The sequence below is a fragment of the Ranitomeya imitator genome, chromosome 2, assembly GCF_032444005.1.
Source record: "Ranitomeya imitator isolate aRanImi1 chromosome 2, aRanImi1.pri, whole genome shotgun sequence".
NCBI classification, from domain to species: Eukaryota; Metazoa; Chordata; class Amphibia; order Anura; family Dendrobatidae; genus Ranitomeya; species Ranitomeya imitator.
Genome location: NC_091283.1, coordinates 815,818,636 through 815,843,628, shown reverse-complemented (window position 1 = coordinate 815,843,628; position 24,993 = coordinate 815,818,636). Strand labels below are relative to the sequence as shown.

The 24,993-nt window shown below is 42.3% G+C and overlaps 1 protein-coding gene across 1 annotated transcript in view; it reads right to left on the bottom strand.

Annotated features, from left to right (window-relative positions):
* The window catches only part of TCERG1L (transcription elongation regulator 1 like), a 326,897-nt gene extending 312,727 nt beyond the window's left edge, over positions 1-14,170 (bottom strand). The window contains exons 1-2 of the mRNA XM_069753902.1: positions 13,556-14,170; positions 3,064-3,207 (exon numbers count right to left, since the gene is read on the bottom strand). Coding sequence (XP_069610003.1) covers positions 3,064-3,207; positions 13,556-13,825 — 414 coding nt within the window. The 5' untranslated portion in view covers positions 13,826-14,170. The remainder of the gene's footprint in view (positions 1-3,063; positions 3,208-13,555) is intronic.
* Between the last annotated feature and the right edge of the window lie 10,823 nt (positions 14,171-24,993).

Below are 24,993 nucleotides of genomic sequence, written 5' to 3'. Positions count from 1 at the left end.
CCCAGATCCCAGATGAACACAACCCCTATAAAAGGTATCTGGGCTTACAATGGGACCCCCTGGGTTGTAACCATGGAACAGCTGCTGTCCGGAGAAGCGAATCTGAAGCAAGGTTTTTCCAAAAAAGCCAGGTCAGTATTAGAAAGGACAAACCAGGGAATCAAGAATCAAGAGACAAAACCTTAGTAGAATAGCTGAGGTCTCAGCAAGCAAGGTCAGATAGAATGGAGTGAAAGTCAAGAGGGAATCAGATCAAACAAAAGCAAGATAAATCCAAATTAGTAACAGGATATCAGCAGGAATCAGCAGACTGCAGGGAGTTTAAACAGGGTGTGGCGCCACCTCACTGGATACACAGGGTTCTAGTTATACCTGCTGAGCTCACGGACAGCACATGCTCCCTTTCTGTATGACTGCGTAGCACCACTAGTCCTCTCTGGCTGGACAAATACTAGTGTGACCCAAAGATACTATGACATTTCCTCCATTAGTAGTGCAGGACAAATATTGAATACAGAAGTGCCTGGTGACAAAAACAGACGTTGTTGGACTAGAACCAGGGAGAGATATGATGGATTTCTTAACAAAAGTAGATTGATCTACTTTAATTGCGGCTAAATTTATGATGCTTTTGCATACACTACAGACATCACATATTAAAACAGTCTGAAAGAAATACTGTCTTTATGGTCCGTAGCCACCAATCACAGCTCAGCTTTCATATCTTAAACAGCTCTGCTGCTAAAATGATAGCGGAGTCACGATTGCTTGCAAGGGGAAAAACAGACAGTTTTACTTTTACATCATTTTGATAAATCGGCCCATGAGTGCTATGAAAAAGTGTTACATTTTGTAATCCATTTTTCCTTGCGCTTTTCTTAAAAAAATGCAGGTGTTAATGTATACAGAGTTTTTTAGGAATGTTTTTGATGTTATAATCAGGTAATTCTAATATTAATCCTTGAAGCACATGATAAATGAATCACATGATTAATAATATGCAAATCGCACCAAAAATTGCCTGAAATAAACACAGGCACGGAACTGGTACTTTGTAAATGAGCAATCAGCCTGCCGATATTCTCATCTTTTATTTGCTCTGTCTACCTGTAAGACAACATGCGTAAAAAGTATGAAATGTGAAAAAAGTCTTGAAGTGGTTGTGTAATGCTCTTATTCAGGAGGACACCTCTGCCCAGCTTCCTGTTTGAGGCAGGCGGTGACTTCCCACTTGATTGACAATTGGATCATTGAGCAACAGGCCCAATCTGACCGCTCTCCAGTAATGCCAGCAGAACCAGCTTTGCATCAGAGGAGCACATGAGCACTGAAGCTGGTTGGATCTAGCAGTCCGTCCAGCCCCAGATTAATAACTACAAGCTCTATTGGAAAGTGCTGAGCTCCCTGTATAGTCTAAGAGACCACTGACTGCAGAGGTGGCCGATAACCTTGACAGCAAGCTGTAAACAATGAAATTTGAAAACTATTTGTTCTTGAGAAAGAGGGATCCAAGAAGTATCGTTTCTCCTTGCGGAGAGTGACATGTTAAGCATGCCGAGATGAAGAGTCTTAAAGACGCAATGCTTCTCTGGCAAAATATGCAAATTGTCTCTTCAGAGAGGAAGAGGATTAGAACTCTCTTGCCACCTATTGGAAGTAGCAATCCTAACAGTCAATGTTGACCCATTAACGAGCCTTGTCACATGACTTAGGATTAAAGCCAAACCAAAATCTCAATTTGCAGACATTGTGTTTCGGGGTACTACCCCTCATCAGTGCAAAGTGTGAGATCTGATTTGGCTGTGTGAGAGGCATCTGACCGGGATCCAAAAAGTATTGTTTCTCATTGTGAAGAGTGACATGTTAAGCATGCCGTGATGAGGAGACTTAAAGCCGCAATGCTCCTCTGGGAAATACGCAAATTGTCTTTTCAGCATTGTTCTTGAGAAACAAATTAGTTGCAAAGTTGCTTGTTTTTCAAACACTTTGTAATTATAACCATTTTGGAATCATGAGAATGACGCTTTTAAGCTATTTTTAAAACAAAAAAATATTAATTAAATGGGATTCCAGGTTTATCATATTAATGATGTATCCTTAGATTAGGCTACCAGTATCAGATAGGTAGGAATCCAACATGCAGCCCCCCACCGGTCAGTTGTTTGCAGCGCCGCTGTCGTCTAGAGGCAAACACAACTCTATTCACTGTGTAGTGGCCGCTCCCAGGTGCTGCAGCTTAAAGCTCATTGGATTCTGCAGCATCTCAGAACAACCACTGTGCAGTGAACTGAGCTGTGCTATTTGACTTCTTCTCACTATCATATCACCACCAGCTCTGCATACAGCTGGTTGGTGAGGATAGGTCTTGATATATCATTAATATCATAAGTCTTGAAAACCCCTTTAAGTTGTCCTTCCAGCTGTCAAGATTCCATCCCTCAGTGTGTCTGAAATGTAGTTATTGATGGCTCAGCCATTCAATCTGGTACAGGGGCCTGGTGAAGCTGTCAGTACTTTGATTGACAGCTCAGTGTCCAGTCTGGTGCAGGGGCGTGCTGAGTTGTTGGTGTTTTGATAGACAGCTCAGGCATTCAAACTGAGACTGGGAGGTGATGGCTGTCTCCAGGTTTTCATTGTTCCATGTGATTGCCTCTCTGCGTTTGAGTGGTTTGTCTCTGTTCCTTTTGTTCTGTTTGTTGATCTTTTGCTGCCTGACCTTGGACCTCATTCTCACCATTCATCTCTTTAACCCCTTTGCTCTGATCCGCTATCCTCGTGGTATTTTGACCTTCGCCTGTTTCATGTCTATGCCTTTGTTTCTTCCTTCTGTTTATGACATACCCCCCTTGTTTTAGACCTTGGACGCCTTAACCATCCAAACTCCCGGTTTGTCCGTGAGAAGTGACTCAGTGTCACACCAACATTATCAGTGAAATATGTGGACAGGAAAAGAGGACTAGGGCCAGTCTAAGCTGGGCTCCCAATGAATATAGGTGAAGTGTGACATTGTGCGCCACCCAAAAGTATGATCAGAGTAGAAAAGGAAATGTAAATTATAGTTACCTTGCAATTAGGTGATTTCTTTTCAACCCAACATTTTCCTGCATGAGGGGGGATGGTAGACGTGTAAACATGTGGCAAAAGGGGAATAATCTCAACACTTGAAGTAGGTGAAAATCCAAATGCAGGAGAAGGACCGCCAACCCACTGTGAAAGAAATTACAAGGAGTTAGTGCTGGAGCATACAATGTGGTAAACACTGGCAAAACAGCGCTGCATGATGAGCAGCATAGTATAGTATGTTGGGGACCATGACCTTTAAGAAGGCATTATCCAATAGTGGACAAGCCCTTTAAAAAAAACTATTCTCATTTTTTTAAGTGCATGGTCACCTTTGAGAAGTTTTCTTTTTTAAACTTTTGTGCGTTTTTGCAATTGGTTTTCTTTAAAAATGTTAAACCATTTAACTTTCACAGTCGTAAACACATTTTGTACTGTCAAAAACCCATTGCAGAAAGACTACTTCACCAAAATTACATGCAGCCAAATATAAAAAAAAAGGTGATGTAATATAAAGTATATGATACAATTTTTGGTATTATCTGTGTGGTGAAATCATTATGTGCATTATGTGATATCATATATTATGTGCAACGGTCTTGTAATTTTCTATATTTCACTTCTGTGACTTTGTAATTCCGCAATCTATAAATTATATCTTTCATAAGTAGATCTTTTTTTTTCCTGTGACATCCCTGTGTGTAATATCTCTGTGCTGTGACATCCTCTTGTGGAAGATCTATACTGTATGATGTGACGTCACTTAAAGGGAATCTGTCAGCAGTTTTTGCTATCTCATCTGAGAGCATCATAATGTAGGCAAAGAGAAGTCGAGTCCAATGATGTATCACTTAGTTTACTGGGTGCAGCCATTCTGGCCTAATCAGAGTTTTTAGATTTAGCAGTGAACCAGAGCTGTGAGAGCTAACCTCGCCCACACCAGGCTCTGTGTGTGCAAAGTCCATAGACAGTGAGCTGCTTATCACACAAGGGGGCGTGTTGGATTAATGCTCATAGGACCAGCTAGTTACAGCAATGACAAGCTACTGGACTTAAAACAATTATTGTAAGCGAACAAAACCTTAGAGCTTGATAAGAGAGGATTCACTGAAATCTGTGTTTTAACCCCTATAGTATGATGTCTTCGGATTACATATCAAAAACCTGCTGACAGATTCCCTTTAATACATTATCTGCACTGAATGGCCACTTTATAAGGAACACCACCACTTCCACAATTGGAGCTTCTGTGTAAAAAAAAAATAAGAAACACGACCTCATAATGCAGCATAAAATTATTTTTATTGTGAATCCACATTATTACGGGATGTGAGCAACTTTGACCAACGTCTGTCCATCACTGCTACACTGGCTGGGGCTAGTATTATGCAAACTGCCAAGAGTATTGATTAGGGCATCATATCCGGCATAAGGATCCTGTAGCTATAAACAACTCATTAACAAATGGGCCAGAGGAGGATGTGAAGAATCAATCTCACAAACATGTGGTGCACAACTTAAAGTCAACCTGTCACCAAATTTTTCATGTGTATGTGAACAAATACCATCACCTTCATCAGCGCCAGTGATGAGTTCCACAAAGTTGTATATTATCGCGTGACGTCCTCCCTGGGAACCCACCCCAAATTTTTTTTTTATTTGCTCCCCACTGTATGTAAATCCAGACGTTCTGGTCCGATGGGTGTAATTGCTGTAGGGTTTGTTCCTCCTCTCACTGGTAATCGCCATCCTCCGGGTTTAATTGATGTCAGGGACTTAGCAGGCGCACTTTGCTCTGCACTGCTGCAGGCTGAGCTTAAAGCATAACTGCGCAGGCTGTCCATGCCGGCGCATGCGCAGTTGTGTTTTATGCTTTGCCAGTAATAGGGCAGAGCAAAGTATGCTTGCCCCAGCTGGCGATGCTTTGTGCAGGCGTGAGATTTCATTCAGCTATGTAGATGGTGCAGAATCAAACCCGGCTATTAACAGTGGAAAGGAGGGACAGAGGTCGCAGGAATGATGCCCATCGGACCGGACCATCCGAATTTGCATACACCATGGGAGCAATTCAAAAGGTTTTGGCTTTTATAATTTACTATTTGCAATTCAGCAATTCAGCTGCGGCCGCCATTTTGCTGAAACGTGAATGGCCAACAAAAGGGAAAAAACCCTCTGGTGCTTATTGCGCACCGTCCGTCTGTCATGACATGTCCGTATGTCTTTCCCAAGTCGCATGCCGGAATCTTCACTCTACAACAGAACTCCTGGCTGCAACCAGGCCCCGAGGTCATGGAGATGATATGACGTGCCATGACATCCAAGACCTGGTTGTGACCAGAAGTTGAGTTCTAGAGCGAAGACACTGCGACTGCAGCAGAAAGAAGAGGATCAAGGACCAGGCGGGCAGGCAACGGTCACCAGAGCTAGAAGGGGTGCATGAGCAGGTGAGTGGTGAGGTGGCTATTAGTGTTTTGGGGTTTTTTACATGATGTTATGCTTTTGGGGTCTGGAGAGATTTGAGAGCTCATTATGGAACAATCATTTCAAGGAGAAAAACTTGCGTATCAGAATTCTCAGTAAAATCTGAGGAAAAGTGTAATAGAAACATGTGCAACACTTCTGTATTTCTCACCCACTCCTGGTTTTCGATTACAAATACTGATGTAAAATACTGACCAAATACTGAACGTGGGACCAATGCCTTAGCAAATGATGCAGTTCTGAAGGCCAAAAGAGCTCCAACGCGCTCCTAGAAGGTTGTCTCTAATACAGATACCATTCATTGCATAGAGTGTGACATTACTGTGTGCGTCGTCATAGTCCGTTGGGAAAAGACACAGGGCACAAATTAGAAGCCAAATTATCAGGTTCTTAAAATTCTGACCGCACTTGCTGGTAAAGGTGATCATACAGGACTTCGGACAAAATTTGGATATAATTTCAAATTTTGCTATGGGACCACCTGAGTGGTATCTGAGTGCATTTGTAATACCAACCAAATGCCCCCTTCAAGAGTGGAAGGCATGTGAGCTGTTGTTCAATAGTGTTTTGTACATGTGTCCCCGCTCCACTTATGCTAAATGGCATAAAGCCATGTATTCATATTAATTGGGACCATGTCTACACAGTCTGGTACTGTAGGGACAGGCATCATACACAAGAGAGCTGGTAAGGCCTAGTTTTTAATTTAGTAATGCATTTCAAGGAGGGATAACAGATAAATTCCCCAGTGTAGTTTTAAGAAAAGATGCTTCAGAATTGCTATTACATAGGATATTTACATATTTTTTGTAAATAAATATTGCCTAAAAATGCTATCTGTGCCATATAATGTTACATAGAAGGTAATATTAAGATTCAAAATATATCTGTCGTGATATTTCCCAATACAAACTGCCTACATCTACTATATAATTGTCTAAGGGTCACTTCCATCTGTCTGTCCTTCTGTCTGTCTGTCACGGTTATTCATTCGCTGATTGGTCTCGCCAGCTGCCTGTCATGGCTGCCGCGACCAATCAGCGACGGGCACAGTCGGAAGAAAATGGCCGCTCCTTACTCCCCGCAGTCAGTGCCTGTCGCCCGCATACTCCCCTCCGGTCACCGCTAACACAGGGATAATGCCGTCGGTAACGGACTGCGTTATGCCACGGGTAACGCACTCCGTTAACGCCGCTATTAACCCTGTGTGTCCCCAACTTTTTACTATTGACGATGCCTATGCGGCATCAAGAGTAAAAAATGTAATGTTAAAAATAATTACAAAAAATAAAAAAAACCTGCTATACTTATCCTCCATTGCCGCTCGCGCCAGACGCCATCCTCCGTTGCAGGTTCCGGTGGCAGAAAGACCTGCCATGACGTCACGGTCATGTGACTGCGACGTCATCACAGGCTCTGCGCTACAAAGACCTGCCATGATTTATTTTTTAACCTGTGACAAACCTGGCTGGGCAATATACTACGTAGCTGGGCAATATACTATATGGCTCTGTGCTGTATACTACGTCACTGGGAAATATGCTATGTCACTGGGAAATATACTATGTGGCTGGCCAATATACTACGTGGCTCTGTGCAGTATACAATGTCACTGGGCACTGCGCAATATACTACGTGGCTGGACAATATACTACGTGACTGTGCAATATACTATGTGGCTGGGCAATATACTACGTGGCTGGACAATATACTACGTGACTGTGCAATATACTACATGGCTGGGTAATGTACTACGTGCCTGGGCAATATACTACGTGACTGGGCAATATACTACGTGGCTGGGCAATATACTACGTGACTGGGCAATATACTACGTGGCTGGGCAATATACTACGTGGCTGGGCAATATACTACGTGGCTGGGCAATATACTACGTGGCTGGGCAATATGCTACGTGGCTCGGCAATATACTACGTGGCTGGGCAATATACTACGTGACTGGGCAATATACTACGTGGCTGGGCAATATACTACGTGGCTGGGCAATATACTACGTGACTGGGCAATATACTACGTGGCTCGGCAATATACTACGTGGCTGTGCAATATACTACATGACTGGGCAATATACTACGTGACTGTGCAATATACTACGTGCCTGGGCAATATACTACGTGACTGGGCAATATACTACGTGGCTGGGCAATATACTACGTGACTGGGCAATATACTACGTGGCTGGGCAATATACTACGTGGCTGGGCAATATACTACGTGACTGGGCAATATACTACGTGGCTGGGCAATATACTACGTGGCTGGGCAATATGCTACGTGGCTCGGCAATATACTACGTGGCTGGGCAATATGCTACGTGGCTCGGCAATATACTACGTGGCTGTGCAATATACTACATGACTGGGCAATATACTATGTGCCTGGGCAGTATAATACGTGGTTGGGCAATATACTATGTGGTTGGACAATATACTACGTGGCTGGGCAATATACTACGTGACTGGGCAATATACTACGTGGCTGGGCAATATACTACGTGCCTGGGCAGTATAATACGTGGTTGGGCAATATACTATGTGGTTGGACAATATACTACGTGGCTGGGCAATATACTACGTGACTGGGCAATATACTACGTGGCTGGGCAATATACTACGTGACTGGGCAATATACTACGTGGCTGGGCAATATACTATGTGGCTGGGCAATATACTACGTGGGCTTTGCAATATACTATGTGGACATGCATATTCTAGAATACCCGATGCGTTAGAATCGGGCCACCATCTAGTTATCACATAAACCTCTTATACCTGATGAAAATTTAAAATTCATGTGAGAATGGCTGATATTAAAATTCACATTTTGTGAACCCAGCTAAAGAGTAAGAGAGTTCATTAATAAAAGTGTATTTAGTCTCTGCCCACGCAGCCTGTCTGACAGCTGCAGCTTGCACTGAGCTTTGTGAGATTTCAGCAGAGAGGAGGAACACTGAGGAGCTGTCAATTAGGTTATGTAGGCATTGATTGAATTTACACTTTAAAAAAAAAATAATGGTTAAAAAATTAATGTCAGTGTCTGTAAGTATACCAGCTTCATTAGGTCTAAGAAATCTTTTCAATACTTTTTATTTTTGGCAACTCTGGTTTTACTAATGTAATAAATGCATATTCCAGTTACTTATCACCTTTTCCTTCTGACAGTTGGAATGAAAACCTGACCACCAGGGGTTGTCCCAAAAATGATCCTGTCCAAAAATGTCCTGCACATGAATAGCCTCCAAAAAGGGACCTCCATGCCCAAAATATCTTGTTTGCCTTCATCTATTTTCTTGTCTTTGTTTATCTTTCCACATAGATCTTGTTGAGTCATCAAGTGTCCTAGGATTTGCTTCTGACACATGTTTGACTTGTAAATTAAAGGGGTATTCCCATCTCCAAGATCCTACCCAATATGTAGTAGGTGTAATAATAATAATATTAGCAAATACCTCCAATTTAAAATGTAGTATAGTTCTTCTGATTAGCTATGTCTCTTTCCCCATGTGAAGGCACTGCAGGACCTTAGGTATCTATGGTTATGACCACTAGCAACCATGGATACCTAAGGTCCTGCAATTCCCTGCACATGAGGAAAGAGACATAGCAAATCAGAAAAACTATACTACATTTTTAATTGAAGGAATTTGCTATTATTATTATTATTATTATTATTATTATTATAGCAACTACATATTGGGATAGGATCTTGGAGATGGGAATACCCCTTTAACTACTACTGAAGGAAGTTTCCAGCATTGATGAAAGATAAGCACTGACTGGTCTTTTATCAATTAGGATTTAGGGAGGGCTGTGAAATCTCAAGTCAATAAAATGTATTATATTTAGAAAGAATATTTATTTTACGTCAGGGACATATTGAACCATTGATGATATATTGGCAATACCCCTTTAAACGATTCAGGCAGGAATGGATCACTGATCATTAGTAATACTGGACATTTTAGTAAACCTGTCATAAGGCTTCATAATACAAGTTCAGTATTGCCATAGGTGTGCTTTAGATGTTTTGGATGTCCCCCCACACAATAAAGGTCCTTGGGCAATTGCCCACTGTGCCCTCTCTTTAACCTATGCTCATTCTAGTCCATAATATTGGATCATTTATCTGTGGTTTCTTCTACACTAATTTTTTAAAATAAAACAAAACTTTCAGGAAAACCTCCAAAACGGCAAATTAATTATTTTCCTGCAGCAACAATTCCATGCATTTTTTTTTCAATTAAGTCTTGTAAGTCAACCGCAGTTCAGCCCCTTCATGTATAAATTGCTATTCACTAACCATCCATTCCTGACCACTTTTCCTGATTTCCCTTTAATTTCCACTCCTCCCAAATTTTTTTAAAATTTTTTTCTAAAATTTGTCATTTCTCAATCCTTAAACAGACATTCACACAATCATTGAATAATGAAGGAGACCCAAGAGGGCTTTCACTATTGGACAGGATTTAAGCGTCACGATGAAGAAGCAGATATATAATTTTTTTAGGAAGATACTGATGTCATACCGTAAAATATATATGTACATATCTCCCATTAGTCCATATTGGTAACTTTTAGCTTTCATATATGCTTTCATATGGAGCCAACATGAGGCATCCTACTCTACAGCCATCGCATTGCTTCCCTGGTTGCAGCATATGGATTAGGCATTGGAGACACTGAGTAATAACAACTGTAATAAGCACTTGGGACTTAGGGGTTAAGACTAGAAGTCCCAGAAATTTCAAGCTCCAAAGGTTCCAAAGGTAGAAATGTTAAATGACCCCTCTCTGGGACTTCTAGTGTTAAAAAGGTAGCATACCGGTCCCATCTATGCACTATGTACTATGCCTAAATCTACTAGATCAAATGCATATTGGAAAATATTTTGGAAACCCTTAGTAATATTTTGATCTATGGTTGTCCCGTTGACCTATCTAAACGCAGGGTTCTCGCAATGAAGTCAACAATTTAATAACAAAGTCAACACTGCTACATCAATGACAATCAGGATGCAAGTGACCGATCTACAAAAAACATGTAAGCGTAGACTCACTTTGTTCTAGTAAAAGCGGCGTTACTTTGCGCTCCGAATATCAACCCAACCGATACCGCGTCTGATCACTTTATCTCCATTTCTCTAATGTTCCCAAGTCTTTATATATGAACGGACTCTGATCCCGGTACAGAATCTTATACAACCACCCTGAGATTCAAGGGATTCCCATCTTGTACATTTATATACCAGAAGTGTCTGATAGTTTGCGGTTCCTCCGCTGGGACCTGAGAGGTGGCTGCACATGCGCAGCTTGCGCTCTCCAGTCATCCGTTCGGGAGTTCCAAAAATTGCAAAACAATTGTGACGGGGATACACCCTTCAATAAAAGCTCTAAAAAAAAAGGAACCCAGCAACAAGTTATTCCCACTTATCACGCGTTTTGTGCGTTGATTGTTCAGAATTTTGTTAGGATTTATTAGCAATAAATTTAGAAAAATATTTAAAAAATTCACTTTATTAATTGGGTTTTGAAAATCTGATAAAAATATGTCAATCAGCAGATCTGTACAGAATGTTAGACTTTATGTATGTCTTTATTGGAGAATGCTGCTTGTTTCTATGTAAGTACAGAATGAGCGGACAGGACTCTATATACTAGGAACTAGAGGGACCGGTGGGGTATGGGACCCCGGTCCTCAGTGCCAGGGGATGCCAACAAGCAGCTAAGTCATTCAACAGCCAGCATTGTCTAGGTGGCCATGATCCCTGAAGTCTGTTAATTAGGAACCAATTAACCCAGATCACATTTTGGAAGGGATAAGAACATATAAAACAAATTCCCAATAATTTACAAGAGGCTGTCAACCCCCAGTAAACTACTTTTAACCAAGCAAATTATTGCATATAGTAAAAGCTCTCTAAAAAAACAATCTTTGAGAAGACCACCTCTTATCCAGACCCGATTATCCCTTCTTCTATAGATTTTTCAGAAAATCGCCTGTCTAGAAAAGAACATTTGAGTGCAACGTTGGGTGAGAAACCTCAACAGGTTTTTTTCACTCATTTATTTATTTATTTTTTATTTCAAGGGAACTATACACTAATTAGATGAAATATTAAAAGATGTCGCAGAATCAAATTTGAAGAGTTTTGCACCCCTGAGGTCTTACATGGGACAGCGAAACATGATACACAAACATTATGGCACCAAAAATTGCCAAATTCAGCGTCTACTCTTAAAAGCCTTACATATACAGACCATATTATATATATATATATATATACATATATATATATATACATATATATATATATGTATATATATGTATATATATATATATATAACAATACTTACATTTGCAGTAGATATATAAACTGTATATAGATAGATAGATAGATAGATAGATAGATAGATAGATAGATAGATAGATACTTAGTTATAATAATGATAATTTATACACACACACATATATGTGTGGTCTGTTGATTGAGGACTGTATATAAAAGGATTTTTTGGCTCTGAGATCCTCTAGTGGTCACTTGCTAGTATGACACGTTATATGGAATTAAGAACACTAAACATTCTTAACATTTCAAATAAGAACAAGACGTGTTTCCTGAAATGCAAAATTATTTTTAATTTGCAGTGAATTTTCTATTACCTATGAAATGTGCTTAGTATACTTTTATATAGTCGAATGCAAAAAATGGATTCATTAAACCCAATCCTGTTCGCTAGTAATACTCATCAAAAAAGAAGGAGATGAGCTGAAATGCAGAGTGTGTTCCTGACAAATAGTTTAATATTGTCGCTCCCATTGCACACAGCACAATGTTCCTTCCCTGTGTGATACCAAGCAGCGGCTGAATTCCTCAAGAAATATTACTGGGGAGCTGTTATCTGCAAAGTACAGATGCAGCAGAGCTCAGTTTGTCATAAAACACAGCTCGGTACATCTCAACATGTTTCCTTATTACTGTAGGTAAGTCCACTGTTCTATCCTAACTCAGTGCAAAGCAAACACCTAATGAAAAATTCTGCCCTGCTACACAAATTTCCAATAATTAATATAAAGCTATCCAACCCCCAATTAACTCCTTTTAAAGAATCAAATCATCTGAAACATAGATAGATAGATAGATTAATTGATAGATAGATAGATAGATAGATAGATAGATAATAGATAGGTAGGTAGATAGATAGATAGATAGATAATAGGTAGATAGATAGATAGATAGATAGATAGATAGATAGATAGATAGATAGATAATAGATAGATAATTAAATAATAGATAGATGGATAGATTATAGATAGATAATAGATAGATAATTAAATAATAGATAGATGGATAGATTATAGATAGATAATAGATAGGTAGAGAGATAGATAATAGATAGATAATAGATAATAGATAGATAGATCATAGATATATAGATAGATGAATGGATAGATAGATAGATAGATAGATAGATAGATAGATAGATAGATAGATAGATAGATAGATAATAGATGATATATAGATAATAGATAGATAATAGATAGATAGATAGATGGATAGATTATAGATAGATAGATAGAAAATAGATGTTAGAGCTTAAGAGCTATATTATAAATTCTATGTCTAATCTGTATCTAATGTATCAAGTTTCCCCACTTGTATATATGCAATCTATTTACTTTTAAGCATTTATTAATGTAAACATTTTAATTTTTCCTATATATTTATTTCTATATTTTATCTTTTCATGTAACTGCTTGGAGATGATTTAGAACTGATTTATTCATGTAGAAGCTTCCAACTCAAATGACTTGTTTGCATCCAATGCAAAAACAAATAAATGGCACAATATAGTGTAGAGATGAAAGTTACATTTATGAAAAGCCGTGTTCCATATGACCCATCTATGTTGCAGGATGTACGATAATTGATATTTAGCATACAGATACCTGTTATACTGCAAGCCATGCACATTTAGACTAAGGGGGAATTTTACCTGCCCATTTGCCAAAGGAAACTGGTGAACAGCAGGCTCTGGTGCAGTGGGCACTGACATCAAAGGTAGGAAAGGGTCGCAAGGGACTTGCCAGGCAGGTACCCCTTGTAGCAAAGGAGCAGGGTGAGGGCAGGATACAATAAATGGAGGGGGCACTGCACCTATCCGAAAGACACCAGGTGTTTCGGGGATCATACAAATCCAGGGAGCTGGTTCAGCATTCACCGGCCAGAGAAAGGGCTGTCGCTTGATTCTTGAAACGGGGAGCATCCTACATCTTATATATCCAACTGCAAAAAGATTTTGCCTCCCACAGAATGGGGCTGGACTAGGGATGCCACCTCGCTTCCCCTTATCCCGTAATGGAAGTCTCCAGTAGTGACTGTGCCTCTAACATCCAGGAGCCAGTAAGAGCAGAAGTCCTGCATGCCGCTCTGCTGTGTGCAAGAGAACTGGGAAATAAGACTTCAGTGCTCAGTAGCCAGGCAGGCAGTCTCCTCCTTCCCCATCTCACTTAGCAATTCTCCCCCTCCCTGCTACCCTGCACGCACATCATACTACTGATGAGCATCTCACATCCCACACTCCATCCTGTCCGCATCCTGAACCCCACACGGCAGGTGTAAGATAAAACCGTCAGAAGTAGATAATACGACTGCATGCTGGTTGTTATCCATCATATGTGGCTGCTGGAAATTCATCACGGCACAGGGTCTTGTTAGAAAAATTAGCATTTCGACAGGTTTAAAATTTCAGAAAATGTGAAAAGCGTCTTCCGTTGACAAAAAGTTCTTATCTATTCACAGGACGTGGACCTGATTGGTGGAGGTCCGAGTGCTTGTACCTGCTCTGATCAGCAGAAAGGAGCACTTTGCAGCTCAACACTTGACTCGCGCTTTATGCACTCTCTATGGCATAGCCGAGAGCTGCACTCCGCTGTTTCCAATAGAGAATAAACGGAGCAATGATTGAGCATCCAACCCGTTGCTTGTAAAGGGAAAAAAAGTATCCCATTGGGGATAAAAAAAAATCCTTGTTCTGCAGATTGGTGCACGTCCCAATGTGCCGACCCCACCGATGGGTAAGTTATCACCTATATTGGAGATTATTATTATTTATTATTATAGAGCCATTTATTCCATGGCGCTTTACATGTGAGGAGGGGTATACATAATAAAAAAACGGGTACAATAATCTTAATCAATACAAGTCACAACTGGTACAGGAGGAGAGAGGACCCTGCCCGCGAAGGCTCACAATCTACAAGGGATGGGTGAGGATACAGTAGGTGAGGGTAGAGCTGGTCGTGCAGCGGTTTGGTCGATCGGTGATTACTGCAGGTTGTAGGCTTGTCGGAAGAGGTGGGTCTTCAGGTTCTTTTTGAAGGCTTCCATGGTAGGCGAGAGTCTGATATGTTGTGGTAGAGAGTTCCAGAGTAGGGGTGATGCGCGAGAGAAATCTTGTATGCGATTGTGGGAAGAGGAGATAAGAGGGGAGTAGAGAAGGAGATCTTTTGAGGATCGGAGGTTGCGTGCAGGAAAGTACCTGGAGACGAGGTCACAGATGTATGTCCACATACATTCCCCTGTCGCTCCCCATAATGTCTGCACCCATCCGCCAGTACAGTTTCCTCATACATGCCCCTCATTCCCCCAGTACTCTTTCCACATACAAGCCCCCCATTCCCCAGAACTGTTTCCTCCAATGTGCCCCCCATTCCCCAGTACTGTTTCCTCATACATGTGCCCCATTCCCCAGTACTGTTTCCTCATACATGCCCCCCATTCCCCAGTACTGTTTCCTCATACATGCCCCCCATTCCCCAGTACTGTTTCATCATACATGCCCCCCATTCCCCAGTACTGTTTCCTCATACATGTCCCCCATTCCCCAGTACTGTTTCATCATACATGCCTCCCATTTCTCAGTACTGTTTCATCATACATGCCCCCATTCCCCTGTACTGTTTCCCCATCTCCCCCTTTGCTATTTATTTTGTGTCCTCAAATCTCACCCCACACATTAAAAACCCCCATCCCCATTCAAATTCTCCACACATAATAAATCACCCCATCCCCGTGCACGTAATCTTCGGTGTCTTCAGCTCCACTGGATTCCTATCCCGGTATGTGTGGTTCCACCCATCCTGTTCTGCACTGTGTGGCTCCCCCTGTTGTATGCATGGCTCCCCTGTTCCATCTTGTATGCATTGCTCCCCCTCCCATCCTGTATGCATGGCTCTGCTCCCCCTCCTCCCATCCTTGTATGCATGGCTCCCCACTCCCATCCTGTATGCCTGGCTCTGCTGCCCCTCCTCCCATCTTTGTATGCATGGCTCTGATCCCCTTCCTCCCATCTTTGCATGCGTGGCTCTGCTCCACATCCTCCCATCTTTGTATGCGTGGCTCTGCTCCCCCTCCTCTCATCTTTGTATGTGTGGCTCTGCTCCCCCTCCTCCCATCTTTGTATGCCTGGCTCTGCTGCCCCTCCTCCCATCTTTGTATGCATGGCTCTGATCCCCTTCCTCCCATCTTTGCATGCGTGGCTCTGCTCCCCCTCCTCCCATTTTTGTATGCGTGGCTCTGCTCCCCCTCCTCCCATCTTTGTATGGGTGGCTCTGCTCCCCCTCCTCCCATCTTTGTATGCGTGGCTCTGCTCCCCCTCTTCCCATCTTTGTATGCGTGGCTCCCCCTCCCATCCTTGTATGCATGGCTCTGCTCCCCCATCTTTGTATGCGTGGCTCTACTCCCCCTCCTCCCATCCTTGTATGCATGGCTCCCCCCTCCCATCTTTGTATGCGTGGCTCTGCTCCCCCTCCTCCCATCTTTGTATGCATGGCTCTGCTCCCCCTCCTCCCATCTTTGCATGCGTGGCTCTACTCTCCCTCCTCCCATCTTTGTATGCGTGGCTCTGCTCTCCCTCCTCCCATCTTTGTATGCGTGGCTCCGTTACCCCCTCCTCCCATCCTTGTTTGCGTGGCTCCATTCCCCCCTCCTCCCATCCTTGTATGCGTGGCTCCGTTCCCCCCTCCTCCCATCCTTTTATGCGTGGCTCCATTCCCGCCCTTCTTCCATCCTTGTTTGCGTGGCTCCGTTCCCCCCTCCTCCCATCCTTTTATGCGTGGCTCCATTCCCGCCCTTCTTCCATCCTTGTATGCATGGCTCCGTTCCCCCCTCCTCCCATCCTTGAATGCGTGGCTCCATTCCCCCTTCCTCCCATCCTTGTATGCATGGCTCCATTTCCCCCTCCTCTCATCCTTGTATGCGTGGCTCCGTTCCCCCCCTCCTCCCATCCTTGTATGCATGGCTCCCCCCTCCCATCTTTGTATGCGTGGCTCTGCTCCCCCTCCTCCCATCTTTGTATGCGTGGCTCTGCTCCCCCTCCTCCCATCTTTGCATGCGTGGCTCTGCTCCCCCTCCTCCCATTTTTGTATGCGTGGCTCTGCTCTCCCTCCTCCCATCTTTGTATGCGTGGCTCCGTCCCCCCCTCCTCCCATTATTGTTTGCGTGGCTCCGTTCCCCCCCTCCTCCCATCCTTGAATGCGTGGCTCCATTCCCCCTTCCTCCCATCCTTGTATGCATGGCTCCATTTCCCCCTCCTCTCATCCTTGTATGCGTGGCTCCGTTCCCCCCCTCCTCCCATCCTTGTATGCGTGGCTCTGTTCCCACCCTCCTCCCATTTTTGTATGTGTGGCTCCATTCCCTGCCCCCTCCTCCCATCCTTGTATGTGTTGCTCCGTTCCCCCCTCCTCCCATCCTTGTATGCGTGGCTCAATTCCCCCCTCCTCCCATCCTTGTATGTGTGGCTCCGTTCCCCCCCTCCTCCCGTTCTTGTATGCGTGACTCCATCCCCCCCTCCTCCCATCCTTGTATGCGTGGCTCCATTCCCTCCCCCCTCCTCCCATCCTTGTATGCGTGGCTCCGATCCCCCCTCCTCCCATCCTTTTATGCGTGGCTCCATTCCCGCCCTTCTCCCATCCTTGTATGCGTGGCTCCGTTCCCCCCCTCCTCCCATCCTTGAATGCATGGCTCCATTCCCCCTTCCTCCCATCCTTGTATGCATGGCTCCATTTCCCCCTCCTCTCATCCTTGTATGCGTGGCTCCGTTCCCCCCCCTCCTCCCATCCTTGTATGCGTGGCTCTGTTCCCACCCTCCTCCCATTCTTGTATGTGTGGCTCCATTCCCTCCCCCCTCCTCCCATCCTTGTATGTGTTGCTCCGTTCCCCCCTCCTCCCATCTTTGTATGCGTGGCTCCATTCCCCCCTCCTCCCATCCTTGTATGTGTGGCTCCGTTCCCCCCCTCCTCCCGTTCTTGTATGCGTGACTCCATCCCCCCCTCCTCCCATCCTTGTATGCGTGGCTCCATTCCCTCCCCCCTCCTCCCATCCTTGTATGTGTTGCTCCGTTCCCCTCTCCTCCCTTCCTTGTATGCGTGGCTCTGTTCCCCCCACCTCGTATGCATGACTCCGTTCCCCCCCATCTTGTATATGTGGCTCCCCCATCCTCCTTCTCCTCCCCCGTCCTCCTTCTCCTTCCCCGCCCGTGATACTCACCCTCCTCACAGCACGCTGAACGGACTCTTCCTCCTGCAATTCTGTCCTAAATCCCGGCGCCGAAGCTTCTTCCTGTGTGAGCGGTCACATGGTACCGCTCATTAAGGTCATGAATATGCGTCCATATTCATCACCTTAATGAGCGGTGCAACGTGACCGCTGTGAGCACAGGGCTCCAGCTGAGACCAGGCATAGCTGGAGGAGGGTGAGTATATTGTCTTCAAGGAGGTGGAGAGGTGGTGGGTGGGAAGGGGGTTTAGGGTTGAGGGGTCCCCAGCCTTAAAAAAAATCCTTGCTCAGGTGCCGCCCCCCGCATCCTGGCGCCCTAGGCACGTGTAATGGGGAGCCAGTAAAGGGATTGACAGAGAGGAGAGGTTGGGGAATAGCGGGGGGACAGGTGGATTAGTCGGGCAGCAGAGATTAAAATAGATAGGAGGGACATGAGAGTGTTAGAGGGGAGGCCACACAGCAGAAGGTTGCAGTAGTCAAGACGAGAGATGATGAGGGCATGCACTATAGTTTTTGCAGTCTAGGTTGAGGAATGTACGAATCCGGGAGATGTTTTTGACTTGAAGTCGGCAGGAGGTAGAAAAATATGTGGTTTGAGGGAGAGATGATTGTCAAAGATTACACTGAGGCAGGAGAATGTGGAACTGGGGAGAGTAGGCAGCCATTTACTTTAATGGATAGGTTTGTTGGGAGAGTCGAGTGAGATGGGGAAAGATTATGAATTCTGTTTTGTCCATGTTAAGTTTTAGAAAGCTAGCAGAGAACAAGGATGAAATATCGGACAGAGATGGGTGATAACTTGTTTCACTTGACAATTCCATTAACCTTTATTTAGTTGCACCAAAAAACAACATATATTAAGGAAGAATTTTTACTATATTTACGAACTCAAGGTAGAACATCTCTAGCTAAATGATAATATAACATTTTTACTAATCAAAGAAATTTAAACATCAACTTATGTACTATGACAAAACAAGTAATTATATGGCCCAAGAATCACATATTGTACATATCTCACATAGCTGGGAAGCCAACAAAACGGACGGTTGCCTATCTTCCACACTTGCGGAAATATGACGAAAACAATCTTGCTTGGGGTCCAATGTGTTGACAGATATGCAACAGATACAGACTTATTTGTGTGCAGGGGGAGTTTACACTTTTCTGACAGTAGATAGCAATGTTGTTCCTGTTATATTCTTAGTTGAATGTAATGCATATACTTGTTGTACTTTGGTTCCACTTTCTCTCTTGTAAAAGGTCCTTTAGACTTCCTGTTATGCTGTGTTAAGAAGATGATACATGTACCTCATGTTCTGTGAAGATAAAAGTTGAATTACACCATATAATCTACTCTCAAAAGTTTCTTCTTCAATCAAACTGTGCAACACAATGGACACCACGCGACTAACTGAGGGTTAATCAAATGTCCATGATTTACAACTTATTTTTTGTTGGAAAAGTCTGAAATACAGTTGTCTCCTTCTTTGACTTTCCTTTTGGTTTCAACTTCAAGTATCCAAGGATAACTAGTACAAGATTACCAACTTTGGAAGAAAAACAAAACATGATAATCGTGCTTCTGCTATATGTTTCTATGAGTGTTCATCCAGTGGTTGTTACACGACCAGGAAGGTTTCTTAGGCTTTTGATAGCATGTAGCAAAATTACATTTATACTATGAGAAATGTAATTATAACCTTGCTGCATTCTTCCCATCAGTGGGTTTTGCTGTGCATGGCTGTTTAGTTTCAATGACATACATGGATCTGATCTGCAATAAACTACACAACCTGTAGATGGATGTGACACTGTCTTTTAAGAAATAAACCATATATTTCTAATCCTGTACAATTACTTTGTTAGCTTTCACTTGTAGTGATTTTAAGGCCTAATTCAGATGTCCATGTTGCCCGTATGTGCTTATCAGTTTTTTTTTTCATGGATATAACATGTGCCTACTATAATCTATGGTGCTATTCACATACAAGTCTATAGGTTTGTGAAAAACATGTACATCGCACGGATATCATTAGTGTGCCATTCGTGTGCTGGACGTATATAAAGAGACCCTGTCAACATGATTTTCAAAGGTAAATGGCTGTGATGGCGCTGTAATACTGATTTATTTGATACCTTTGGTGAAGAAATCTACTTTGCATTTCTTCAGTAATCAACATATGAAGTTTTCTACTAATTAGATTTTTGGTACACAAGGACCGGACAGTACACTAGGTCTTCTCCTCCGTGTCTCCCCGGACCTTCCGCCTGCAAGCTTTGCGCCCAATGCTTCACTTCAGACAACTAAGTAATCAAAAGGAAGTTAGAGCTGCAGCTGCTGTCACTTCCTTCTGATAACTTATACATCATAAGGTGGACACAGTGAAGCCAGGGCTGATTGGGAGCAGCGCTCAGGTTACATAACAGTCTCTCGTGAACCCCGAGAATGCAAGTGACAACACCACTGGAATGGCGGTGGCACTGGAGGTGTTTTTCTTTTAACCAGTGCATATATTCATATTGAGAAGTTATTGTCCTAGTAGTGGATAGCCCCTTTAATTTCTATACAGCAGTTAGTTGCTCACCTCCCTCTCAGCTCCTGACCACGCTTCTTTTATCAATCCTGCATAATCACAATTAACCTCCCACTTCCACAGACAGGCAGTTTCCAGTACAGTTTTCCTAATTAGGGCTCCAGCTTGCCTGAGCCCAGTGCTTGTTCAAATTCACTGTTATCCCTGTGCAGATATACTAATACCAGTATTGCTTGGAAGCCTGCATCACAGTCTTGGAGCTGCAATAGACTGGTAACTGTATGCCCTAGGGTTAAAGTGGATAGTTTTTATTCTTACTTTATTGCTGTTACTCCCTTGAATTTTTTTTTTTAAATTTCCGATAGAGTTCCAAAGACATCAGTCTTTATATCTAGTGCTAATTTTCATGGTCTTTACAGAGGAGGCGTGGCTGACAAGATCCTCTGGGGCGTGTCTTTAGGCCGATCTGTATTTCTACCATGTGAGCAATGCCCCCTTGGAAAGACCAAAAAAATTAGAAAAAAATTAGCATTCAACACAAAAAGACCCATAACTCTGAATCGTATGGTGGATTTTTGCAAAGCACGAAGCTTAATACTCACGGGACCAGCGAGAATAAAATAAGAGCAAAAACTGGTGACTGATCCTGTTTGTTTTACTTACATTTTTGTCAATGAAAACACCACAAGGTTGTCATAATTTTCGAGATGCCAATGTTTTTCAGTCTTTATAAATTATATTCAAGTGAATAGTTCATGGTGAAAACCTTGCTTAAAAGCGCTGCAGACAGATACTGGTTATATTATGCCAGACGCTCTGTCTTTGGCTCATGCACTATATCAGAGTTTGCTTTTCAGGAGAGGATATATTGAATAGAAGCAGATTGCAGTAGCAGTAAACAGCAGTACATAAACCCACACAGCCCAGAATTATTACTTCTTGTAAAATAAGTCAGCAATTCTAAGTAAGGGGAGGATCGGATATCACAGCGCCCTTTGTAATCTGACAATACACAGCTCGCTAACCACACACCAAGCCAGCAGGATTCTGACCAAATTGGGATCAATTCATCAGTTTTGTAAAAAAATCCGGCTAAAAATTTTTGCGCATCTCATGGAAGTGCAAAAGTTTTACATCTTTTGCTGTTTTTATGCCACTCTTGGCCAGCCCCGCCATTACAAACCTGGGCAGGGCTTAGTAGAGATAACATATGACTGTAAATTACAGCTGGGGCATATCGGCAGAAAGAGGCGCCAAATCCAACTTCTATCTGCAGTGATGATCGGCCACATGTTGCATCATAAATAAACTTTATAAGCAATATAGTGTGAGTAATAAAGCGGGACAATATGTCAAAAAAAGTTTTATTACCATCATGGTGATACTAAATAAAAAAGATACATTATTGGTCCACAGGAAGGATGGTTCTGGCCCCGAACAAACCTTTGTAAGAGGGTAACTAGAGTCCCTTTACACTCTTTCATCCGGATTCCATAATTTAAAGGGGTATCCTCCTAGTCCTTTTATATTAATAAGGTTGTCCAGAATTGGAAATACTTGACCGCCTTGTTCCAAAAGCGGTGTCATGCCTTTCTACAAGTTAGGGCTCATTCCCACTTGCAATGAAATCGGACTAATGCATTCCAATTAAAAATCGTATTGCATTCAGAACAATGTTATTCCATCATTGTGTTGATCTGTGATTTTTTTTCCAGCTCAGATCGGACAAAAAAAATTGCAGCATGCTGCGATTGTAATCGCAAATCGGATCGCATTCGGCACTAGAAGGCAATGGGTGCGAGAAAAAAAAGATCGCATTGCACTCGGACCATGCTAGTGCTGCCCAATTTTTACAAACAGAAAAGACAACAATTCATCTGCCATGTACAGTAAAATCATAGCGTGACCAAACAGAATGGAATAGTTATAATATATATATATATACATAGAATAGATAGATATAAAGATGTCAGTAACATTTATAATTAGTGCTTGTGCAGCTTACTGTACATGTATTTCATTACTAAATAAATTATTTTATCTAAAAAATGGTGTGGGCTTCCACATAATTTTACATACTAGCAGAGGCAAAGCCGTCGGTGTGGGGCAGATGTTTATAACCTAGGAAGGGGGTAATAGCCATTGAGGTTGCCAGGCTATTAATATCACCTCACAGCTATATGTTTAGCCTTTACTGGCCATTAAAATGGAGTGACCCCCCAAACAAATGACATGGGTACCCCTATAATTAATAACCAGCAAAGGCAAGGCAAACAGCTGCAGGGTGATAATAATAGCCTAGGAAGTGGCCATGGATATTGGCCCCTCCCCAGGCTAAAAACATCAGCTCTCAGCTACCCCAGAAAAGGCGCATTTATAAGATGTTCGAATTCTAGCATTTAGCCTCGCTCTTCCCTCTTGCCCTGGTACGGTGGCAAGTGGGGGATATTTGGTGGGGTTGATGTCATCTTTCTACTGTTAGGTGATATCAAACCCAGAGGTTAGGAATGTTAGTAAATACAATGGAAAACCCATTGCAGTGTGCAGAGTATGTGCTTGATGGAAGAAGGCATAAAGAATGGGACAAGAGGTTGCGGGGTCAGCAGAGCATGTATGCAGTCAGGTGAATATTCACTTCTTTTTTTAACGGTTGGCCACAATTTTGCTGGATTTTTGCAGATTGAATTGCCAAAAAATCGGTATTTTGAAGAATACAAAGTTTTGTAAAATTTGAGGAGACTTCAATTCTGGTTGAATAAATTTGCTCATCTCTAGTCTCTTCACTTCATGGTGAGTAAACCTTACCTGCAATGTAACGATGGACACTCATGCTCCATTATTATGCACTTTATTTTCATCTTCACAGGTACAGTACAAAAGACTCTTCTGTTTTTTACATAAGAAACTGACCAAGGGAAAATGAATTTACTTCTCTCTCAAGCTGAGAGATAAGATTTGTAGTGCTCTGCACAGAGTGTGGTAGAAGCAGGACCATCAATGATCATCGACTATAATCTGTAAGTGTTCAGTTTCTCTGCAGCGTCACCAAAGGGTCATTAAACATTACACAATGTCTGATAAAATCAATAACTTTTCATTGTAATTTCAAACAAGATAAATCCTCCAGTGAGAAACATTCTGTATATCCACTACAGCCAAGAGACGTGGATCCTGAACATTGACCGACAATTGGATAAAATAGGATGATTCCTTTTAGCTTGGGTGTAATTCTTAAGGTATATAGATGCTCTTGGAGACTTTTTTTTTCAACTTTAAGGCATTTTTTTTTAATTGGGTGTTATTAAAATGTTTGCAAAAAATTGTTCCGGCACTCAAAGAATTAAATGCTTGATCAAAAAATATTTTTTATTTGAAGAAATATACTCCAGGAAACTATTTTAACGTTTCGGTCATTACACCGACTTTCATCAGACTGGAATTTACAAAAGAAGACAAAACCAAAATTACAATATAGTAAAATCAAAGTCCATCAATTATGGAAACGTCATGATACAACTCACAATAATAATGGAGATGCATAAACAGAAAATACATGAACAAATAATTAAATATGTTAATTAATATAACAAAATGAAAAATTGAAATACTATCAGTGACTCTCTCCAAAGTAATTGCTCAATAGAACATGTAGTGGAACTCTTCTTCACAGTATAATTATATGAGAGGTTTTAACAGAATAAAGTAATAAATAAATCATCCTATCTATATTCAATATCTCCTCCTTCACAAGCAAATGGACAGAGAAAAAGAAAAAACCTTACCAAATGTAAGGTAGAGGTATATGTTCATTATGTCATCTGTAAATAATAATAATAGAGGATCTTCTATGTAAATAACCATAACATAGGGACATAAACAACTTAAATAGATCCCAATCTGGTGTCAATCCAGTATAAGGAGTCTAATAACACTCCTAAATGTAAATACCGCTTCTCCATGATATGGAAAAAAGTGCTTACCAGGCAATGTGAAATAGTTCCCGGGACCAAGCGCGGTGGATCACAGGTAAAGACAGGAAAAAGAAAAGGTGCCATAAGTACACCGTGTACAAGTGCGTGTATATATAGTGGCTAGACCGGAAATAGGGTGTCAAAGATGACGTATACAGCGTAATTGGAGCGATAATGGAATGCAAATATGCCATCCCCATTTGATGTGTCATGTACGCCTCCCTCTCTGGCAATCCGCTATGAAGAAACCCTGTGTTGCATAGAACCGGAAGTGCGTCATCGGAATCCCCGGTATACCGGTAGTGCTCTGTGAGACGCTAAGGAGGTGGTGCAAGGGGCGGTGCTCATCGCTGGAGCTAATGGAAGGT